Below are 16,514 nucleotides of genomic sequence, written 5' to 3'. Positions count from 1 at the left end.
GGAGCCGATGCCCATGCGCACTGTAGTCCAGGGGAGGAGCCACCTATCTCAGGACACTTCGAAGACTCTTCCAGGACAACAATGTGCGATCATCCGGACCCAACACTAGGCGGTGATCTAATGCTAAGATATGAATGTTAGCAGCCCTACATGCCAAGAACAGATGCATACTAGTAAGTAGCATATTCATTTTCTGAGAGTATCAAGTAACATGGGATATAGTTTTGAAACTCAGAAGCTGTTTCAAAGGCCTGCCTTATACATTCAGTGCTGTGCCTTCAGTAGGTCCCGAATGTACTCTCCTTCACTAGGACTTCCTTGAGAGCTTAAATTTCACTTGTGGGAACGTGAATATTTCAAAGTATCTTTCCGCTTAAGAGCTGCCTGACTTAGATAAGGTGCAAAATGTCTCCTAAGTAAATTGGACACCAGCAAATGTCGGAGCATTATCATCCTAATTAATGAGCCTCATAATTTCATTCTTTTTCATGGTGTACAGGCCCCATAGAACTGATCCTACAACAAGAAACACAATTATAATTTCAACAAAATGTCATCATTTATTATAATTTTTTATTTTTACAAACTTTTGGTGCACGGGCAGGCCAAACTGCATTACTTCTAGCCATAAACACATGTTACTGCCTCTCTATATTTTTATTTTGGAGGCTGAATGGCCAGAGAATATTAACGCATAGCTAGCACACGTGGGAACAACTTCCCGGTAATGTTCTTAAATTTGGCACGATAGGGAAATATCAGTAAACTGAACATTATCATATTTTAAATTAAAAGTATAAAATCACAATGGACTACATCCTTGATAATTGATGTGTGAAAGATTTATGTTGTATTAAAATGCATTACATTGCATTGTACCTCATAGTGTTACTGAGGCACACAAATTGTGGCACACTGTATTAAAAAAACTATTTTACTCTTAAACATCAAAATATGTAAAAAAAAATAAAAGAAAAAACACACACAATCTACATTTTAAAGCATGGATAATAGAGACTTGGACCGAGTGAGAAACATTTTTAAACAGTGGAATGTATATTCAGTACTGTTTTTCAATTGTTTACTTACATGTAAAGTGCAAGCAGACGCATGTATGTTTGCCAGTGAGGGCCCCCAATTCAGTTCGCTGTTAGCCACTGATGATTAAACACTTTGTTTGGATGATTGTGACCCTTTTAGTTAAACACACCAATACGTGCATGAACAGAACTGCAAGCACAGATCTTTTTTTGAATGGCCACTGCAGTTTGTGGGATTGTGACAAAAAAATGACAGATAAAGTGTTGCAGAACGTTATTTTGTTTCCAATGGTAGGGAAGAGAAAGCTTGTGTATGTTTTAAGGAATGTGTAGTGGGAGGACTCTCAGTTTTAAGTGTACAAACCTTCAAGTCCCTGTTGGCTGCATCCGTATTTAACAGAAAAAAAATGTGTTTACACTCAAGTGGTTTCCATTTTAAAAGAAATTGTTTCTCTCCTGCCCCATGTAGATCTCTGTGGAAAAATGGAATCACTATCATGATTCGCGGGTTCACATCCACCGTCCTTCGTGTGTCGCAGTGGAGGTGCAGAGGCTCAACGGCTTGGAGCTCGAAAAGAAAATCGGCAAATCCATTCTTGGGAAGGTAATGGCAGAAAATTGCAATTTGTTCATCCATGAATTCATTCCTGCCTTTTCTAATCACTTAATGGACCAATTCTCAAAGGGATTTGTGCGTCTAAGTGAAAATTAGATACATAAAGGCAGGCATTTATGAGACCAGCATCTTTTCCCTGATTCACAGAATCTGGGATTCTGAGACTCACACGTAACAAACTTTACACAGGTTGTTTTCAACTCAGAAGAGGGTTGTAGATTTCTTGCACCCAAAGGTAGTATTACGTCACTTTTCAGATTTTGAATGGGATAAAAGTGCCTCAAAAATTGGCAAAGGTGTTCGGGAATGGCTTACTCACAGCCAATATTATTATCCCCTTGGCAAAACAAAATAATTTATAAGCAGAAAGCATCACATTTGCGAATGCAGAAGTCTACAGGTGTTCTTTTATGTGTGAATGAATGGATACACACAAGTGTTTCTGGTAAACGTATGGTCATGCTACCCAGGATTGTCCTGGAAACATTTGAGAATACACACCAAAGGTTGGAAATATAATTATGAAGTTACCAAATGTGAATATATTTCAGCATTTCAAATGGCACTTTTGTTACTCTGTTCGTAAAGGCAAGCCTAGCCATACGTTTAGGGATTTTATTGGTTAAAAATTGCATTGTTTCTGGAGGGCGTGTGTTGGGTATTATTTTTGCTGTTCAGTATTGCATCTTTTAACAGTTGGAAATGACTTGCAGGTTCACCTCGCCATGGTTCGTTACCACGAGGCAGGACGATTCTGTGAAAAGGATGGAGACTGGGACCAGACATCAGCTATTTTTCACTTGGAGCATGCTGCCCACTGTGGAGAGCTGGAGGCGATAGTTGGACTAGGACTCATGTACTCACAGCTGCCACATCACATTCTGACTGAAGTCACAGTGCCGGTAAAGCATACTGCAGAGCAAATGCAAGCACCTTCTTCCATGCTGCTGGAGCAGATAGGGAAAGCAATAGTGAACTCTGCATTTCAAAAACATTATCAACAAATGTTTTGCAGTCTTAGATAAAGTCCATTTAAAAAAAATTGTCTTAGGGTTGCGGTTCAATCCAAAACTATCTTTTTTTCAACAAGAGTTTATAGTCCTATATTATGCAAAAATTAGGAGCCAATCCAATTTTGAGTTTGTCCTGCATTAGCAATATATTTTCTTATTTGCATTCGAATCTGCCCTCCATCTAAAACCAAGTGCATTTTAAATCTTTTTTTCAAGAAGAATTTATAGTCCTATATTATGCAAAAATTAGGAGCCAATCCAATTTTGAGTTTGTCCTGCATTAGCAATATATTTTCGTATTTGCATTCGAATCTGCCCTCCATCTAAAACCAAGTGCATTTTAAATAATTTTTTTTATAACATTTGTTTTTGCTCATATATATTTTTATAGTTGAGACACAGAACACTTAGTGAATGGACAATTACTCATAAACCCCCCTGTCCGCCCCTTCCCCCTCCCCTGGGAGCCCATAAAATATAAAATTACATTTTATAAGACCCAGGGCCAGATCTACGACCCTGACATTTTGCGACTCGCAAGTTGTGCTGCTTTGCGTCTCACAATTTGCGACACGCAAAATGCAATGAACAACAGTGTCACAGACACTGTTAGTGAGTCCCAATGAGGCCACAAATTGCATGCCTCATCAATATTCATGAGGCAAGCGCAATTTGCAATCCCATTGGGAATGGATAGCACTCCCAGTGATGGTGGCCTGCTGGGGTCAGCAGGCCACCATTTCTGGGGCTATTTTTAAATAAAGCAGTGTTTTGCTTTTTAAATGCAGCCCGTTTTTCTTATAGGACTGCAATGAGGGATGCAGACAGGCTGGCAAGGTTGGTACCAGGTCAGCTGCTTCTTCTCTCCTATCTACTTTTGCTGTTCTTCGGTGTCCTCTATCTTCTTAGGTCATCTGATCTGCTCTTCTGGTACCAGGGTCTCCCCTAAATACTGAAGTTCGAGGCATGTGGGCTGCTGAATTCATATCTGTGCATAGATCACCGCCCAGTGTTGGGTCCGGATGATCGCACATTGTTGTCCTGGAAGAGTCCTCGAAGTATCACGAGATAGGTGGCTCCTCCCCTGGACTACAGTGCGCATGGGGTGTTAGCGAAGTGTAGGGAGTAGCCAATGGGCCACCGACCCTTGAGTGCACTACGCCCCCTATATAACCACTTCCTATTGGAAGTGGGCATAACCCTGATGCAGAATTCCTATGTATGCCATCACAAAGATGGCTACTTTTGAAAAATCGTGTCCACCTCAGTTTGGCCCACCTTAGGTGTGGTACTAGCCTGAGGGTTGGTGCCCCCGCCTGACTAGCTAATTTTCCCGCCTGTCCAGCTGCCGAGGGGGCTCTGAGCAACAGGGGTCAATTTCCTCTCATGTGAGGGGAGCCAGATTCTCATATCAAAGGTGGCAGATTTTTAAATCTTCCTGGCCTAGGAAGAATAATCTTATTTACAACAAGGGGTGGTGAGGGACAGAGTCTCTGAATTAAACAGAATACTCTCACCCAGTCAAGAGATCAGGGCTAGATCCAACACCGTTTTTTAGCTCACTGCACCATCCCAGTTTCAGAACCTGGCTGTATGCAAATTAGTCTGTTCCTGTCCCAGTGCATGATGGGAACAGGGCAAACCAAACTACAAAAGCCAATTCTTACACTGGGAAGGAAACAAGCTACCGGGGACCGGTTTCTGGCATTTCAGCCTCTTCGGCCCGGCTTGCTTGAATCCTGATGGTGCAATGAGCAAGGGACTCACATCTGAGCATACCCTTCCACGCTTAGGGTGGACAAAAATATTTACAACAAGGGGTGGTGAAGGACAGAGTCTCTGAATTAAACAGAATACTCTCACCCAGTCAAGAGATCAGGGCTAGATCCAACACCGTTTTTTAGCTCACTGCACCATCCCAGTTTCAGAACCTGGCTGTATGCAAATTAGTCTGTTCCTGTCCCAGTGCATGATGGGAACAGGGCAAACCAAACTACAAAAGCCAATTCTTACACTGGGAAGAAAACAAGCTACCGGGGACCGGTTTCTGGCATTTCAGCCTCTTCGGCCCGGCTTGCTTGAATCCTGATGGTGCAATGAGCAAGGGACTCACATCTGAGCATACCCTTCCACGCTTAGGGTGGACAAAAATATTTACAACAAGGGGTGGTGAGGGACAGAGTCTCTGAATTAAACAGAATACTCTCACCCAGTCAAGAGATCAGGGCTAGATCCAACACCGTTTTTTAGCTCACTGCACCATCCCAGTTTCAGAACCTGGCTGTATGCAAATTAGTCTGTTCCTGTCCCAGTGCATGATGGGAACAGGGCAAACCAAACTACAAAAGCCAATTCTTACACTGGGAAGGAAACAAGCTACCGGGGACCGGTTTCTGGCATTTCAGCCTCTTCGGCCCGGCTTGCTTGAATCCTGATGGTGCAATGAGCAAGGGACTCACATCTGAGCATACCCTTCCACGCTTAGGGTGGACAAAAATATTTACAACAAGGGGTGGTGAGGGACAGAGTCTCTGAATTAAACAGAATACTCTCACCCAGTCAAGAGATCAGGGCTAGATCCAACACCGTTTTTTAGCTCACTGCACCATCCCAGTTTCAGAACCTGGCTGTATGCAAATTAGTCTGTTCCTGTCCCAGTGCATGATGGGAACAGGGCAAACCAAACTACAAAAGCCAATTCTTACACTGGGAAGGAAACAAGCTACCGGGGACCGGTTTCTGGCATTTCAGCCTCTTCGGCCCGGCTTGCTTGAATCCTGATGGTGCAATGAGCAAGGGACTCACATCTGAGCATACCCTTCCACGCTTAGGGTGGACAAAAATATTTACAACAAGGGGTGGTGAGGGACAGAGTCTCTGAATTAAACAGAATACTCTCACCCAGTCAAGAGATCAGGGCTAGATCCAACACCGTTTTTTAGCTCACTGCACCATCCCAGTTTCAGAACCTGGCTGTATGCAAATTAGTCTGTTCCTGTCCCAGTGCATGATGGGAACAGGGCAAACCAAACTACAAAAGCCAATTCTTACACTGGGAAGGAAACAAGCTACCGGGGACCGGTTTCTGGCATTTCAGCCTCTTCGGCCCGGCTTGCTTGAATCCTGATGGTGCAATGAGCAAGGGACTCACATCTGAGCATACCCTTCCACGCTTAGGGTGGACAAAAATATTTACAACAAGGGGTGGTGAAGGACAGAGTCTCTGAATTAAACAGAATACTCTCACCCAGTCAAGAGATCAGGGCTAGATCCAACACCGTTTTTTAGCTCACTGCACCATCCCAGTTTCAGAACCTGGCTGTATGCAAATTAGTCTGTTCCTGTCCCAGTGCATGATGGGAACAGGGCAAACCAAACTACAAAAGCCAATTCTTACACTGGGAAGAAAACAAGCTACCGGGGACCGGTTTCTGGCATTTCAGCCTCTTCGGCCCGGCTTGCTTGAATCCTGATGGTGCAATGAGCAAGGGACTCACATCTGAGCATACCCTTCCACGCTTAGGGTGGACAAAAATATTTACAACAAGGGGTGGTGAGGGACAGAGTCTCTGAATTAAACAGAATACTCTCACCCAGTCAAGAGATCAGGGCTAGATCCAACACCGTTTTTTAGCTCACTGCACCATCCCAGTTTCAGAACCTGGCTGTATGCAAATTAGTCTGTTCCTGTCCCAGTGCATGATGGGAACAGGGCAAACCAAACTACAAAAGCCAATTCTTACACTGGGAAGGAAACAAGCTACCGGGGACCGGTTTCTGGCATTTCAGCCTCTTCGGCCCGGCTTGCTTGAATCCTGATGGTGCAATGAGCAAGGGACTCACATCTGAGCATACCCTTCCACGCTTAGGGTGGACAAAAATATTTACAACAAGGGGTGGTGAGGGACAGAGTCTCTGAATTAAACAGAATACTCTCACCCAGTCAAGAGATCAGGGCTAGATCCAACACCGTTTTTTAGCTCACTGCACCATCCCAGTTTCAGAACCTGGCTGTATGCAAATTAGTCTGTTCCTGTCCCAGTGCATGATGGGAACAGGGCAAACCAAACTACAAAAGCCAATTCTTACACTGGGAAGGAAACAAGCTACCGGGGACCGGTTTCTGGCATTTCAGCCTCTTCGGCCCGGCTTGCTTGAATCCTGATGGTGCAATGAGCAAGGGACTCACATCTGAGCATACCCTTCCACGCTTAGGGTGGACAAAAATATTTACAACAAGGGGTGGTGAGGGACAGAGTCTCTGAATTAAACAGAATACTCTCACCCAGTCAAGAGATCAGGGCTAGATCCAACACCGTTTTTTAGCTCACTGCACCATCCCAGTTTCAGAACCTGGCTGTATGCAAATTAGTCTGTTCCTGTCCCAGTGCATGATGGGAACAGGGCAAACCAAACTACAAAAGCCAATTCTTACACTGGGAAGGAAACAAGCTACCGGGGACCGGTTTCTGGCATTTCAGCCTCTTCGGCCCGGCTTGCTTGAATCCTGATGGTGCAATGAGCAAGGGACTCACATCTGAGCATACCCTTCCACGCTTAGGGTGGACAAAAATATTTACAACAAGGGGTGGTGAGGGACAGAGTCTCTGAATTAAACAGAATACTCTCACCCAGTCAAGAGATCAGGGCTAGATCCAACACCGTTTTTTAGCTCACTGCACCATCCCAGTTTCAGAACCTGGCTGTATGCAAATTAGTCTGTTCCTGTCCCAGTGCATGATGGGAACAGGGCAAACCAAACTACAAAAGCCAATTCTTACACTGGGAAGGAAACAAGCTACCGGGGACCGGTTTCTGGCATTTCAGCCTCTTCGGCCCGGCTTGCTTGAATCCTGATGGTGCAATGAGCAAGGGACTCACATCTGAGCATACCCTTCCACGCTTAGGGTGGACAAAAATATTTACAACAAGGGGTGGTGAGGGACAGAGTCTCTGAATTAAACAGAATACTCTCACCCAGTCAAGAGATCAGGGCTAGATCCAACACCGTTTTTTAGCTCACTGCACCATCCCAGTTTCAGAACCTGGCTGTATGCAAATTAGTCTGTTCCTGTCCCAGTGCATGATGGGAACAGGGCAAACCAAACTACAAAAGCCAATTCTTACACTGGGAAGGAAACAAGCTACCGGGGACCGGTTTCTGGCATTTCAGCCTCTTCGGCCCGGCTTGCTTGAATCCTGATGGTGCAATGAGCAAGGGACTCACATCTGAGCATACCCTTCCACGCTTAGGGTGGACAAAAATATTTACAACAAGGGGTGGTGAGGGACAGAGTCTCTGAATTAAACAGAATACTCTCACCCAGTCAAGAGATCAGGGCTAGATCCAACACCGTTTTTTAGCTCACTGCACCATCCCAGTTTCAGAACCTGGCTGTATGCAAATTAGTCTGTTCCTGTCCCAGTGCATGATGGGAACAGGGCAAACCAAACTACAAAAGCCAATTCTTACACTGGGAAGGAAACAAGCTACCGGGGACCGGTTTCTGGCATTTCAGCCTCTTCGGCCCGGCTTGCTTGAATCCTGATGGTGCAATGAGCAAGGGACTCACATCTGAGCATACCCTTCCACGCTTAGGGTGGACAAAAATATTTACAACAAGGGGTGGTGAGGGACAGAGTCTCTGAATTAAACAGAATACTCTCACCCAGTCAAGAGATCAGGGCTAGATCCAACACCGTTTTTTAGCTCACTGCACCATCCCAGTTTCAGAACCTGGCTGTATGCAAATTAGTCTGTTCCTGTCCCAGTGCATGATGGGAACAGGGCAAACCAAACTACAAAAGCCAATTCTTACACTGGGAAGGAAACAAGCTACCGGGGACCGGTTTCTGGCATTTCAGCCTCTTCGGCCCGGCTTGCTTGAATCCTGATGGTGCAATGAGCAAGGGACTCACATCTGAGCATACCCTTCCACGCTTAGGGTGGACAAAAATATTTACAACAAGGGGTGGTGAGGGACAGAGTCTCTGAATTAAACAGAATACTCTCACCCAGTCAAGAGATCAGGGCTAGATCCAACACCGTTTTTTAGCTCACTGCACCATCCCAGTTTCAGAACCTGGCTGTATGCAAATTAGTCTGTTCCTGTCCCAGTGCATGATGGGAACAGGGCAAACCAAACTACAAAAGCCAATTCTTACACTGGGAAGGAAACAAGCTACCGGGGACCGGTTTCTGGCATTTCAGCCTCTTCGGCCCGGCTTGCTTGAATCCTGATGGTGCAATGAGCAAGGGACTCACATCTGAGCATACCCTTCCACGCTTAGGGTGGACAAAAATATTTACAACAAGGGGTGGTGAGGGACAGAGTCTCTGAATTAAACAGAATACTCTCACCCAGTCAAGAGATCAGGGCTAGATCCAACACCGTTTTTTAGCTCACTGCACCATCCCAGTTTCAGAACCTGGCTGTATGCAAATTAGTCTGTTCCTGTCCCAGTGCATGATGGGAACAGGGCAAACCAAACTACAAAAGCCAATTCTTACACTGGGAAGGAAACAAGCTACCGGGGACCGGTTTCTGGCATTTCAGCCTCTTCGGCCCGGCTTGCTTGAATCCTGATGGTGCAATGAGCAAGGGACTCACATCTGAGCATACCCTTCCACGTTTAGGGTGGACAAAAATATTTACAACAAGGGGTGGTGAGGGACAGAGTCTCTGAATTAAACAGAATACTCTCACCCAGTCAAGAGATCAGGGCTAGATCCAACACCGTTTTTTAGCTCACTGCACCATCCCAGTTTCAGAACCTGGCTGTATGCAAATTAGTCTGTTCCTGTCCCAGTGCATGATGGGAACAGGGCAAACCAAACTACAAAAGCCAATTCTTACACTGGGAAGGAAACAAGCTACCGGGGACCGGTTTCTGGCATTTCAGCCTCTTCGGCCCGGCTTGCTTGAATCCTGATGGTGCAATGAGCAAGGGACTCACATCTGAGCATACCCTTCCACGCTTAGGGTGGACAAAAATATTTACAACAAGGGGTGGTGAGGGACAGAGTCTCTGAATTAAACAGAATACTCTCACCCAGTCAAGAGATCAGGGCTAGATCCAACACCGTTTTTTAGCTCACTGCACCATCCCAGTTTCAGAACCTGGCTGTATGCAAATTAATCTGAAAGAAACACGTTAGTGTTAGATTCCTTACCTTAGAATATCCCCAGGCGTCAGTCTGGATCCGGAAACTTTTGCGTAGCAGTACCCCTGCGCGTCGGTAGGCGTCGTCTGCAGGCGTCCCCTGCGGCTCCGCGTCCGTCGTCGGCGTCGTGCGCCGTGATGACGTCGCTGGAGTACATAGACGCCGCCTCCGCGCGCTGACGTCAGTTCTTCTTTTTTCCGCGCCAGTGGACGCAGATCTGAAGAGCAGTACTCCGGTCTTTGACCAAGTTTTTCAATTGTTTTTTCCTCTACGGTGCCTGATAGGATGCCTGGGTTTAAGAATTGCGATGACTGTGAGCGCACGATGTCGGTCACAGACCATCACCGCCTCTGCCTCCGGTGTCTGGGCCCTGACCACGACGTGGACTCCTGCGTCGACTGCCGGGCCCTTACCAACAAGGCTAGGCGGGAGCGGTCCCGCAAGCTGCTGGAGCTCCGGGTGTCGGCCCCACGTCGGGACCGGGAGCGGTCCCGGTCCGGCCGGAGGTCGAGAGAGCGTTCGAGGGAGCGGTCGCGGAGCCGCGCCGGGCGCTCCGGAAGTCGACACCACTCGTCAGGCTCGTCAGGTAAGAAGCACAAGAAGTCGGGGCGTCGTCATCGTACCCCCGACTCCCCCCGACGCTCGCGCGATGCGGCCGGGGGCTCGGGTGACCCCAACCCCGCGGCTCCGCGAGAGTCGCCGGCGCGGCCTGCCTCATACCCTCCGGTCCCTGGGCATGGCGCGACGCCTGAGGAGATCGAGGCGTTCCTCATGGCCATGAGGGCGCTCGCTTCTCCGACGGGGCCTACGGCGCCTTCGGGCCCAGTGCTACCGTCTGGGGGCCCTAGCGGTTCGGGTGTCCCTGCCTCGGCGCCGTCGGTGCTCCGGCCCCGGCGCCCAAACGGCTCCGACCCCGGCGCCGCAGGGGCCTTCGGGATCGGCGCCGGCTGGTCTTCCGGCCTCCCCGGCGCCGTTGCCATCGGGGTTACCCCCGACGCCGCCCCCGCGCGGCGCCGGTTCTCCACTGCCGGTTCCGGCCGGCGGTGGGGTTCCGACGCCGGCTCCGGGCGGCGCCGTCCCCTTACCTTCTCCGACGCCGGACGCGGCGCCGGACGGGCGTCGCACGACGCCGGTCCCGGCGCCGATGGGGCCCATGAACCCCGAGGAGCCGGTCTTCATCATTGACTCCGAATACGGAGAGGATGAGGAGTACGGTGAAGGTTGGGAGGGGTCCGAGGACCCTCTGGCTCGCGAGTGCCAGTATGACCCGGACTGGACAGGTGACTTGGGGGATGCCAGTGGTTTGGACGACTCTCCTAACCCTGGTTTGATCTCTCCTCCAACCGTGGCATCGGTGGAGGGAGCTGCCTATTCTGTGGTGCTGATGAGGGCTGCCAAGGCCTTACACCTTGAGCTCCCCGTCGCGGCCGTGAGGCCTAACATCCTCACCGAGGTCTTCAAACCGCAGTCATGCCCACTGGAGCCACTGCTGCCGTTTAATGAAGCCTTGTCTGACGTTCTGTTGGGCACGTGGTCCAGGCCCGCTTCAGGTGCGCCTGTTGATCGGAACGTGGCCAGGCGCCACCGTCCTTGTCCGGACGACCCCAAGTACCTGTCTACCCACCCCACTCCTGAGAGTCTGGTGATCCAGGCCTCGACCTCCCAGTCCGCATTCCCGTCGGCCCCGCCCGACCGGGAATCCAAGAGGTATGACCAGTTTGGCAAAAAGGTCTTCTCGTCCATTAGTTTGGGCCTGCGGTCTTGCAACACCGCCTGCCTCTTGGGCCGCTACACCCACTCTGTGTGGGATACGGTCGCGGAGCTGCTGCCAGAATGCCCCATGGAGGTGCGGGCAAAGCTCGGTCAGGCTGTGGCTGAAGGCCGAGATGCAGCGAAATATTCAATTCGGTGTGGTCTTGATACGACCGACTCGCTGGGCAGAGCTATGTCTACGACGGTGGCGATTCGTCGCCACGCCTGGCTGAGATCCGCCAATTTTTCGGCTGATGTCCAGAATACCCTGATGGACATGCCGTTTGATGGCTGTCACCTGTTCGGTGACAAAGCGGACCACGCGCTGGAACGCTTCAAGGACTCCAGGGTCACGGCCAAGTCCTTGGGTCTCTCGACCCAGCGCCAGCAACCGGGTTCGTTTCGTCCCTTTCGTGGCCAAGGAAGGGGCGCCCCCACACGTGCTGCCAGCCACGCGCCGCAACAGTCTTTCCAACGCGGTGGTGGCCGTGGAAACCGCCGTGGTGGCGGTCGGGGACAACGGCGGGGTCAGACCACACCCTCCCCCGCAGCATCTACCCCAAAATCCTCCTAGTCCGTGCTTTCGGCCCCATGTGACGCCAGTGGGTGGCAGGGTTCGCCATCACCACGCTCACTGGCGCACGATCACTTCGGACAGGTGGGTGCTGCAAATCGTCCGAAGGGGCTACTCCCTCCCCTTCGAGACCTCTCCTCCAGCCATGCCACCGCAGAACCACCGTGTGTCGGGGGACCACTTGACACTTCTGCAGGAGGAAGTTACGGCCCTCTTGGCCAAGGGGGCCATCGAGCGCGTTCCTGGGCCAGAAGTAGGGCGTGGTTGTTATTCCCACTACTTTCTGGTGCCCAAGAAGGACAAGGGGGGCCTACGTCCTATCTTGGATCTAAGGAACGTCAACGGCTTCCTCCGGAAGGAGAAGTTCAAGATGTTGACGTTAGCTCAGGTCTTGGCTGCTCTAGACCCACAAGACTGGATGGTAGCGTTGGACTTGCAGGACGCCTATTTTCACATCCCCGTCCTGCCGGCCCACCGGCGTTACCTGCGGTTCACGGTAGGCCAGGAGCATTTTCAGTTTATCGTGCTCCCCTTCGGCCTTACCAGCGCCCCACGGGTGTTCACAAAGGTGATGGCGGTGGTCGCAGCCCATCTGCGCAGGTTGGGGGTTTCAGTCTTCCCCTACCTAGACGACTGGTTGTTGAAGGCGGGCTCGCCCCAGACAGTCGTCCACCACCTTCAGATGACGGCAGACCTCTTGCACGACCTGGGGTTCTCCATCAATGTGCCGAAATCACACCTGTGTCCCTCTCAAAAGCTCCTTTTCATCGGAGCGGTTTTGGACTCGGCGCAGTTTCGGGTTTATCCTCCGGAACGGCGGGTTCGGGATATTCAGGCTTTGATTCCCATCTTTCAGCCGCTATCCCGGGTTTCGGTCAGGTTGACGCTGCGGCTGCTGGGACTGATGGCTTCCTGCATCCTTCTGGTGCATCACGCTCGGTGGCGGATGCGGGCTCTGCAGTGGGACCTGAAGTTTCAGTGGGCCCAGCATCAGGGCGACTTGTCCGACCACGTCTTGATCTCGGAGGGCACTGCGAGACAACTGCAGTGGTGGCTTACGGACCGCGATTGGGTCAGGGGCAAGTCCCTCTCCCTTCCCCAACCGGAGCACGTTGTCGTGACGGACGCGTCCCTCCAGGGCTGGGGTGGCCACTTGGGAGAGGCAGAGATCAGAGGCATCTGGTCTCCGGCGGAGTCCCGGCTCCATATCAACCTGTTGGAGCTGCGGGCGATTCGTCTGGCACTGAAGGCATTCCTCCCCTTTGTCAACGGGAGTGTGGTGCAGGTGTTCACCGACAACACCACCGCCATGTGGTACTGCAACAAACAGGGCGGTGTGGGGTCGTGGACCCTTTGCCAGGAGGCTCTGCGCCTCTGGCAATGGCTGGAACGTCAGGGCGTGACTCTGACGGTTCAACACCTGGCAGGTTCTCTGAACGCCAGGGCGGACGAACTCAGCCGTCGATGCTCGATGGATCACGAATGGCGTCTGAACTCGGACGTGGCGCAAGGCATCTTTCTGCAATGGGGAGAGCCTTGGTTAGATCTATTCGCCACCGAAGAGAACGCGCAATGTCATCAGTTCTGCGCGTTGGAGTTTCCAAGACGGCACTCGCACGGCGACGCCTTTCGGCGCGAGTGGAGTTGCGGTCTGTTATACGCCTTTCCGCCTATACCACTTCTGCCCAGAGTGCTGAAGAAGATCAGGCGCGACCGGGCCCAAGTTATCCTTGTGGCTCCGGACTGGGCTCGAAGATACTGGTATCCCGAGCTACTCAGCATGTCAGTCGGTCCCCCGATCCGCCTGCCCCTTCAGGAGGACCTTCTGTCGCAGCAGCAGGGGACGGTCCTCCACCCGAACCTGTCCAGTCTCCACCTCCATGCTTGGAGATTGAGCGGCGGCAGTTGAGGCCATTTGACTTGCCTCCTGAAGTCTGTGATGTTATTCTGGCAGCCAGGCGTCCCTCCACTAAGTCGGTATACGCCTGTCGGTGGAACAGATTTGTGGCATGGTGCACAGCAAAGGCTGTGGATCCTCTTTCTGCCCCTCTTTCGGAGGTTCTTCTGTTTCTTCTTTCTCTTGCCCAGCAGGGCTCTGCTCTGGGCACTATCAAGGGCTACCTTTCTGCCCTTTCAGCTTTTTTGAGGCTTCCTGATCAGCCTTCTTTGTTCAAATCCCCGATTGTAACTCGATTCTTGAAAGGCATCACTCACATGTTTCCACCTGTTCCGTTTGTGATGCCTCAGTGGGATTTGAACCTGGTTCTGACCTTTCTAATGTGTGCTCCCTTTGAGCCCCTTCATTCTTGTCCTCTCCGTCTCCTGACTTTAAAGACGGCTTTCCTGGTTGCCATCACCTCTGCCAGGAGAGTGAGTGAGCTCCAGGCTCTTTCTGTCCAACCTCCTTTCCTGTCCATTCATCCTGATAAGGTGGTTCTGAGGACTAGACCTTCTTTCCTGCCCAAGGTTGTTTCGGCCTTTCACATCGGGCAGTCCATCACCCTTCCTTCCTTCTTCCCGCCTCCGCATCCTTCAAAGGATGAAGAGCGGCTCCATCGTCTGGACCCGAAACGTGCGCTTTCATTTTACATGGATCGCACACGCCAGTTCCGGGTGGATGACCAACTGTTTGTTGGCTACGTGGGTGCGAAGAAGGGACGGGCGGTCTGTAAACGAACCATCTCTCGATGGGTCGTCCTCTGCATCAAAGCGTGCTACTCTTTGGCTCGGAAGGAGCCTCCTGTTGGGCTGAGGGCCCATTCCACTCGGGCCACGGCGGCTACCACTGCCCTGGGCCGGGGAGTCCCCTTGCAGGACATTTGCCAAGCGGCTACGTGGGCCTCGCTGCACACCTTTGCGAGGCACTACTGCCTGGACAGCCAAGTCCGGAGGGATGGCTTCTTTGGCCGTTCTGTCCTCCAGGACTTTCTGGTGTAGTTGTATTGGTTCGCAGACCCACCACCGGGGTTGGTATTGCTGGGGTATGTATTCTAAGGTAAGGAATCTAACACTAACGTGTTTCTTTCAGATGAACAAGTTACTTACCTTCGGTAACGATATATCTGTAAGAAACATTAGTTAGTGTTAGATTCCTTACCGAACCCACCCATCCTCCCCGTTCTGCGAACTGATACCTAGGGTTAAGGTCATCCCTTTCAGGGCCCTAGTTTTTACATGGCACCAGTGTTGGTTCTCTCATGGCTCTGCGTCTCCTGGCGCGGAAATGCTGTGTGCAAAGAACTGACGTCAGCGCGCGGAGGCGGCGTCTATGTACTCCAGCGACGTCATCACGGCGCACGACGCCGACGACGGACGCGGAGCCGCAGGGGACGCCTGCAGACGACGCCTACCGACGCGCAGGGGTACTGCTACGCAAAAGTTTCCGGATCCAGACTGACGCCTGGGGATATTCTAAGGTAAGGAATCTAACACTAACTAATGTTTCTTACAGATATATCGTTACCGAAGGTAAGTAACTTGTTCGTCTGTTCCTGTCCCAGTGCATGATGGGAACAGGGCAAACCAAACTACAAAAGCCAATTCTTACACTGGGAAGGAAACAAGCTACCGGGGACCGGTTTCTGGCATTTCAGCCTCTTCGGCCCGGCTTGCTTGAATCCTGATGGTGCAATGAGCAAGGGACTCACATCTGAGCATACCCTTCCACGCTTAGGGTGGACAAAAATATTTACAACAAGGGGTGGTGAGGGACAGAGTCTCTGAATTAAACAGAATACTCTCACCCAGTCAAGAGATCAGGGCTAGATCCAACACCGTTTTTTAGCTCACTGCACCATCCCAGTTTCAGAACCTGGCTGTATGCAAATTAGTCTGTTCCTGTCCCAGTGCATGATGGGAACAGGGCAAACCAAACTACAAAAGCCAATTCTTACACTGGGAAGGAAACAAGCTACCGGGGACCGGTTTCTGGCATTTCAGCCTCTTCGGCCCGGCTTGCTTGAATCCTGATGGTGCAATGAGCATACTCAGACATGAGTCCCTTTCTCACTGCTCCATCAGGATTCAAGCAAGCCGGGCCGAAGAAGGCTGAAATGCCAGAAACCGGTCCCCGGTAGCTTGTCTCCTTTCTGGTGAAGAATTGGCTTGGTAGTTTAGTCTGCCCTGTTCCCATGATGCACTGGGCCAGGGACAGACTGATTTGCATATAGCCAGGTTCTGAGCTGGGATGGGGCAGTGAGATAAATAACGGTGATGGATCAAGCCCTGATCTTTGGACTGGGTAAGAGTGGTCTGTTTAACTCAGACACTCTGTTCATCACCACCCCCTTTTCTAAATCGTTTTTGGCCACTATAGGTGTGGCAGGGTATACTCAGACATGAGTCTCTTTCTCAC

At 50.7% G+C, this 16,514-nt stretch overlaps 1 protein-coding gene across 6 annotated transcripts in view; it reads left to right on the top strand.

The window, feature by feature from the left end:
• The window catches only part of EEF2K (eukaryotic elongation factor 2 kinase), a 259,662-nt gene that overhangs the window by 203,552 nt on the left and 39,596 nt on the right, over nucleotides 1-16,514 (top strand). For all 6 annotated transcript variants that reach the window (XM_086940768.1, XM_086940769.1, XM_086940770.1 and 3 more), the window contains 2 exons: nucleotides 1,510-1,644; nucleotides 2,370-2,558. In XM_086940768.1, the coding sequence (XP_086796894.1) occupies nucleotides 1,510-1,644; nucleotides 2,370-2,558 (324 nt within the window). The remainder of the gene's footprint in view (nucleotides 1-1,509; nucleotides 1,645-2,369; nucleotides 2,559-16,514) is intronic.

This window comes from Lissotriton vulgaris, chromosome 10, assembly GCF_964263255.1.
Source record: "Lissotriton vulgaris chromosome 10, aLisVul1.2, whole genome shotgun sequence".
Lineage (NCBI taxonomy): Eukaryota > Metazoa > Chordata > Amphibia > Caudata > Salamandridae > Lissotriton > Lissotriton vulgaris.
Note: the sequence above shows the minus strand (reverse complement) of the source record. Positions and strands in the feature narration are given on the sequence as shown.